At 42.1% G+C, this 7,936-nt stretch overlaps 1 protein-coding gene across 2 annotated transcripts in view; it reads left to right on the forward strand.

Moving 5' to 3' along the window:
* LOC115239354 (nipped-B-like protein) overlaps nt 1-6,590 on the forward strand; it is a 10,075-nt gene extending 3,485 nt beyond the window's left edge. For both annotated transcript variants that reach the window (XM_029813826.1, XM_029813825.1), the window contains one exon: nt 1-6,590. This exon is cut by the window's left edge. In XM_029813826.1, the coding sequence (XP_029669686.1) occupies nt 1-5,153 (5,153 nt within the window). In that variant the 3' untranslated portion in view covers nt 5,154-6,590.
* The last annotated feature ends 1,346 nt before the right edge of the window (nt 6,591-7,936 follow it).

Here is a 7,936-nt window from a genome sequence, read left to right on the forward strand (position 1 = left end):
AGAGCGAAGATAAGAACCGTAGACGAAAAAGGATAACGGACGAGGACGAAGAGGACGATAAACGAGATGCATCGTACACGCCTACGAAACCAAAAATACGCAAGATCGAGAAAAAGCTAGTGCCTGTATTAGCCAAACTGAGTGTGGAGGAGTTGATGGAGACCAATACTTATCAGCGATTTAACTCTACCATAGAAACGATTTTCGAGAACACCGAGGAAATAGCGAACGCCGATTTTGAAGACGACGGTGATGTACCTCCTGAGATACTTATTCCCAAGTATCAATTGCACGATCTTTGTACAGAAGCAGCCAAACTTAAAACGCTGGGTGCCATGGAATCGATACCTACGGACAGATTAGTAAGACTATTGAATATTCTGGAAAAGAATATACGAGATGGCGCAAGAGTATCGCCGCTCGTAGACCCAGACGATGATGTCGAAGAAGGACGATTATGGATGCAATTAGCAATGGAACGAGTGCAGCGCGCCGTAGATGCATCGTTGATTGCTCTGCATATTATGACCTCTAGCAATATGCCGAAGACAGTCTACTTGGAGGACGTAATTGACCGAATAGTTATTTTTATGAAGTTTCAACTGCAGAACACAATCTATCCCTCATTCGATCCTGTCTATAAGATAGATACGAAGAACAAGACTGACAATTTTAATTCTAGCGGACGCAAGAAGCGAGGTCACATGAAGGAAGTACGCGAAAAAAGTATCCTGCAGGTTTACAACAAGATGCACGAATTGGTAGGTTTGCTGGCTGAATTGTTGAATATACAGGTTTTAACAGATACGAGCGTTCTTCACGCATCATCATTGGGCGTTGCGCCGTTTTTCGTCGAATCGGTGAGCGATCTCCAATTGAGCGCGTTAAAACTCGTTACTGTAATATTTACTAAGTACGAGAAGCATAGGAGACTACTATTGGACGACATTCTGGCATCTATAGCGAGACTACCTAGTAGCAAAAGGAGTTTGCGCACATACAGACTCAATTCCGAGGATCATATACAGATGTTGACCGCGCTAGTCTTGCAGCTCATCCAATGTGTGGTAGTTTTGTCGGACTCCAAATCTTCGAAGGAGGAGGAGGAGAAGAAGCCCAGTCACGTAGACTCCGATGTCTTTATTATCAATAGATATGAGACTGCCACCAGAATCGCCGGCAATTTTTTAACGGTATTCCTTAACAAATGCGGTAGTAAGGGCGAAGAAATAGATTACAGACCATTATTTGAAAATTTCGTACAAGACTTATTGGCGACGGTGAATAAACCTGAGTGGCCTGCCGCCGAATTGCTGCTCAGTCTTCTCGGAAATCTGTTAGTAGGACATTTTTCTAACAAGAGCTCCGATATGTCGCTTCGTGTAGCATCCATCGATTATCTCGGTGTGGTAGCGGCCAGATTGCGAAAGGATGCAGTCAGTTCGCATTGCAAGCTATCGACCATCGACCAGATCATACGGGACATCAAACTCGAGCAGCAAAAGGACTCGGATTACGACCAGATAAAGGATAAGGAGATTGCAGGATTGAGCGAGGACGAAGAAAGGACGGTGTTTTTGCAGAAGGTACTTTTAGATTATTTGGCCGTTAACGGAACGAAGGATTCAGCTCTTGGATACGCGCGTCACTTTTATCTGGCTCAATGGTATCGGGATTGCGCGTTGGAGAAATCTCGGGTAGGCCAATCAAAGAACAGCCCGAGCAAGAAGATTCACAAAAAACGAGCAAAGAAGAAAAATCGGCATCACAGCAGCGACCAGGACACCGAATCCGAATTGGACGAGCAAGACCCGGACGAAAACGACAATAATGAGCAGAAGAATTCGGAGGCTTACCGGATCATCGAGGAGAAGAAGAAATACATTATCAGTAGAATAAGACCGTGTAGCACGGGAACGAAACCTGATATCCTCCAGACGTACATTGATTATAACTCCGCGGAACTGATCTCACAGTATCTCGCATCCAAGAGACCGTTCTCGCAGAGTTTTGATAAGTATCTCAAGCAGATCCTTCACGTATTGACGGAATCGTCAATTGCCATTAGAACCAAGGCGATGAAATGCCTCACGATGATCGTCGAGGCTGATCCGAGCGTGCTGGCGAGGGTGGATATGCAGCTGGGCGTGAAGCACTCGTTCCTTGATTATTCGACGTCCGTGCGAGAGGCAGCGGTAGACTTAGTAGGAAAATTCGTGTTGAGTAGACCTGAATTGATTGACAAATACTATGATATGCTATCGGCTAGAATTCTTGACACTGGCGTGAGCGTGCGGAAACGCGTTATCAAGATTCTCAAAGATATCTGTATGGAATGCCCGGATTTCCCTAAAATTCCAGAGATATGCGTAAAAATGATAAGGAGAGTGAACGACGAAGAGGGCATCCGGAAACTCGTCATGGAGGTTTTTCAAAATATGTGGTTTACCCCGGTCAGAGAGCGTCCCACCCTTGACTCAGAATCATTGCTAAGAAAGGTTATGAATATCACGGACGTTGTGGCAGCTAGTAAAGACATGGGACTTGAATGGTTTGAGCAGCTCTTGGTAAGTTTGTTTAAGCCGAAAGAGGACAAGGATGATAGCACGAAGATGCAGGCGGACCCGCCACGGACATTGCTGACGGCGTGCAAGCAAATCGTAGATTGCCTAATTGAAAACGTGTTGCGACTGGAGGAGACAAATCTGGGGGACTCGGAAAAATTGGGAAAGAAAGGTTCGTCGCAGAGGTTGGTTGCGTGCCTGACAACGCTTTACTTATTTGCAAAGATTCGGCCGCGGCTTCTGGTCAATCATGCAATCACTCTACAGCCTTACTTGAGTCTGAAGTGTCAGACGCAAGGTGACTATCAGATCATTAGTAGCGTCGCACACACTCTTGAATTGGTGGTGCCTCTGATGGAACATCCTAGTGAGACCTTTTTAGCGCAGCTAGAAGAGGACTCGGTAAAGCTAATTCTGCAACACGATAGATCGGTAGTCGCGAGCTGTTTGTCGTGTTTGGGATCCATAGTCAATAACGTCACGCGAAACTTTAAATTGATACGAGATTGCTTCAAGAAATACTACGGACACTTAACGGAGTACAAATCGTTTTACGAAAAGGACCCGACCAATCCCATGTTATTAAAATGCAGGCCGTTTTTCCGACGAGCGCTTTTCACGGTCGGTTTACTGTTACGTCATTTTAATTTCACGGATCCGGAGGTGATAGAAGGACTGGCAGATAATATTAAGGATCAAGTTTTCGAGACACTCAATTATTTTGTTCATCTAGATAACGACGACATCCGGCATTTCACTCTATCAGCTATCGGTTCTCTTTGCATACGGCATTACGAATTTATGATGCTGCCGGAGCTGAAAGAGCTCTATCATCATTTACTCACATCAGAACACGCGCTGGTTAATATGAGAATTCAGGTGCTTAACAACATTGAAGTGTACTTGCAGGAGGAGGAAAAAAGAATGATCAAACAAGATCTCGAATGGGCGAAAATGTCGAAGCAGGAGAATCTAAAAGAGATGGGTGACGTGTCGTCGGGCATGGCGAGCACCGTGATCCAGCTCTACATCAAGGAAATTCTTGAGTCTTTTCTACACATCAACATAAGTGTACGACACGCGGCCCTTAAAGTTATCCAACTAATCTTGTCGCAGGGTTTGGTGCATCCCGTCCAGATAGTGCCCTACCTGATATGCATGAGTACCGATTGCGAGAAGGCGGTGAGTCACAGCGCGGACAAATGGCTGCAGGACATTGAAAAGAAGTATCCGGGTTTCATCCATATGAAGTCGCAGTTTGGCATCAAGTTGAGTTATCGACTGCAGAAAATTTTGCAGAATGATATTACGGTGAGAGGTATGCGGACGAAGGACGGCGAATTCCCAGGCGCGCTCAACGGTTTCCTCTATACGATTCTGCGCAGCACGAAGCAGCAAAGGCGGGCATTCGTGCTGTCCTTTCTCAAGCGCTTCGACGAGACTGCCAAGACCAGTCTGTCGCAGATGCTGTACCTGGCAGACAATCTCGCTTATTTTACATATCAGGTGCAGGACGAGCCGCTCTTCATTATCCATCACATTGATATTATCATTTCCATGTCTGGTACGAACGTGCTGCAGTCTTTCAAAGAGGCTTTGCTGCCCAAGGAGAGCAATATGCAATCGCAGTGTGGACAATCCGAATTGATGTCGGGACAGATGACGGGGCAAATGATGCCGACGCCATCGGTACAGACGATGGCAACGGGACCAAATGGTCAACCAAAATCAGATCAGTTATTGTCGGCTCTAGAAGACGAAGAGGACGATGAGGAGGATGAAGAAGCTATTTTGGTCAGATTACCAGATAACACCACCTTGCTCAGGGAATATATTACCGCCAGTCAAGGTTTCTTACTTTTACTGACACTTCGGCAGCATCTCAAGGATCTTTATGGTTTCTCTGACGCGAAGATCAGTCAGTATTCGCCTTCGGAAGCGGCCAAAGTCTATGAAAAAGCGGTTAATCGCAAAAATAATTTGCTCTTCGAGCCCAAGGCCACGTTACAGAGACTACGGGAAGGCGTGACCAATGAGGAACTGGACACAAACGGCAGGAAGAAGCTCGTGAAGGAGTATCTAGACTTCAAACAATTGATGCTCAAGTTTGATCCCGAGGAACCAGACGACGATGGTGGTAACGATGTCGGCGACGTCAGTGGTGGCAACAAGCAGAATGCGGAGAATCCGCAAGCGGCGAGGATACCACCGCATCCTGTGGTCGATGGCAGCAGAATGATAGCGGACGGCGCTGTCGTAGGAGACACCACCCTGGCTGTCGCGGGCGGTCAGCAACAGTTTCAGTTACTACCGCAATCAAATCTGAATCTGAACTCCGCTTCGATGGAGCATCCGAACAACTCGGTGAATTCGCTGCCGGCGGCAGCAGCAGCAACGCCAACGACGACGCTGCCGCGAGTACCGAAATTGACGATACACGCCCATCCAGATGCGAGGGAGTCGCATCGCAAGCACCGCGCGCACAAGACGGACAAATCGGTGAGGAAGCACAAGAAGAAGAAGAGGAGAAGAATCTCCGACACCAGCGACAGCGGCGAGGACTACAGTGACCCTGACTTCCTCGTGTGAGTGCAGTGGTATATCTCATCCTATGTGTACATATAAATATCCGTGATAGTGTGTGTGCGTGCGATCCATCGGCTGGAATGATTCACGTTCCACACCGATACCTGGACGCTGTTGTAGCGCGACGGTCCCTTTCCCTTGGTCCCCTGAAACGATTCTCTTTCCCAACCTCTCAAAGTTGTGCTACGACTTTGAAGACGGTTCAATGAGACCGTTTCAGGTCAAGAAACTGCATAGAGACTATAATAGTGATGTGGAAATGCGTGTGAGCGCGAGAGAAAGAGAGAGAGAGAGATCTTCTGTAAGAATGATAGCCAGAGATTTTTAAATGCGATCGATTGAGGTAGGATTAGCGTGTTGTTGGCCGAAACGGCGGGCATCCGAGGTTTATCGATCTGCCATGCCGTTGTTAGCGAGATCGGCTCGTTAAATATTTCGTGCGACCGGCTCGGGAACTTGTGGCGGGTTCATTCGAGAATTAGCTTCTGCTTTCTCCCCGTCGAGACGCTTTCGATTAGGGAGCTTATAGATGATCACTCGATTCCGCCGAAATAGCGCAGAAAGCAAGGGATTACGAATGATCCCCGAGAAGATACTATGAACAAGTTTCCCGAGAGAAATCAAGTACAATAAATTACGTTTGCGAACAAAATTCACCTGTAAATAATATCACATAGTGACGACGATGTCTAATACAACTGTTGATTAATTCTTTTCATGGAGAAAGAAATTAGAGCGCAAAGAGAAAGAAAAGCATTAAAAAAACGATATATAGATTTAAATGATATCGGTGTCGATCGATATTGATTCGTCGTTGCTTCCTCTTTCTCCTTTTTCAGACTGAATTTGAATACAAGTAAGCACTGCTTATTTCGATAATGCTAAATTATTAAAATTTAGATACATTTATGCTAATACGCGTGCGCGTTGATTTATAGGTAAACATTAAAAATATTTTGTGTTTTGTGCTTTAAAGTTTATTAAAATTAAAGTATGTACACACAACTGTGCACAGAATAACATTTCCACGACGATTACTCTAAAATACTTCTGTAATAATATTTTAATATTTGTAAAAAAAGGTAGAAAAATAAATTGCTGCTTTAAGACACATTTGACAAATACAACAAATTTAATAAAAAAGAAGATAAATTCAAATGGTCTAATATTAATCTAATAAAAAGATTACTTAGAACAAACAAAAAATTTATTATAATAAAATTTATTTGAAAGATTAATATTTATCTGATATTAACAAAGAAAGAGTTTGAGGATGTGATATCAAATATTACTATACTTATGTTAATTAAAACATTTATTAAATACATTTATTATATACAAAAGTCTCAAAATAAATTATTTTGTGCTTTCAAAAGTGTAATACAGAATTTACGTTTAAGAAATAATTATACTAATTATAAATGATACGCAAAAAAAAAAGAGATTAGAAAAAATTACACGTTCTTAAGCATATCCGGGAATTTTTAAAGTAAGGCCAGAGTATTATCGATATAAGCGGTAATTACTCGCCTTCAAGGAGCTGTACCAAATATCAAAGGTCCACAAAATTCGGCAAACAATACGAAACGAACTTCGATGGAGGGCGGACCCGTATAGATCCTCTCCTGCAGTATGTATAATAATAGAGGTGTGTAGCAGGACGCATTGCCTATGCATTACGAAACGTTGTTTGTAATATCTGTACATATAAAAATCTTCAAGTAAAGTATCTTATTTTCGTACAAACTATATAGCGGTGACATTTACGAAGAATACTTAAGATTTTGTTGTAATATTAAGTATTTATTCAGGATTTATATGTTGTCCCAATATAGTTTGCTTCACATACACACACTCACTCGTCCTTGATGTACGAATACGATAAAAAAAAAAAGAACAAAATAAAACAAAGGTATCATTTTTATACAAGCTTATAGAGGTAAACGGTAAAAAGGGACCTCTTGTTAACATGAAAGAAATACGGGAGAAATTCACAGCGCGATGTGGCATACCTACTCGAGAAGAGTGCGATCTTATATATTTCAATTTGTCGTAATTGAAATAATCATTTGAAATAATTAAATTTTATCATTTGTAAATCCTTAGAATTTTTGTAGATTTATGTATGTAAATTCCAAGAATATACGAGTTACATTGGACTATACACAATTCACAACTCAAAAAAAGTAATATTTAGTACTATTATTTAAACGTGTATGTTTAATATGTTAAATATAATATGTTAAATGTAGAAAATAAAGTCGAATATTTCAAAAATTATTTGTAGGAAATGTAACACACATACATATAATAATTAAAAAAATAATTGAAAGATTTGTATTAACTATTAATTTTTACAAAACTTTACGAATGGATTCAATTTTGAGATCGCACTCTCCGCTTTCGTTTTCGTTTCCTTCGCCAGTATAACAGCTGTTACTAGACTTGAAAAGAAATCCGATGAATTTGTCGGGCAATATATATGAACACAAGAGAAATATTTTTTTCTTTTTCCATATTTATAGAAATCCAAACGTATGACTCAAATGTACGACATGACTAGATTCAAGACAGCTATAATTTCGAAAATTATAAAGGAGCTGCATAAAATTTCTTTTTACTGCGGTGATTAATTCTTGTTATATATTTATAATTAACAAGATACGCATACACAAGATACGATGAAAGAATGAAAAAAAAGAGGCGAGACATCGTCGCATTCTTGTTACGGGATGGGATGCGAGCGCAAACTGACCCAAGATCGTACCTCCCCCCCCCCCCCCCCC

This window comes from Formica exsecta, unplaced genomic scaffold (assembly GCF_003651465.1).
Source record: "Formica exsecta isolate Colony F162 unplaced genomic scaffold, ASM365146v1 scaffold38, whole genome shotgun sequence".
NCBI classification, from domain to species: Eukaryota; Metazoa; Arthropoda; class Insecta; order Hymenoptera; family Formicidae; genus Formica; species Formica exsecta.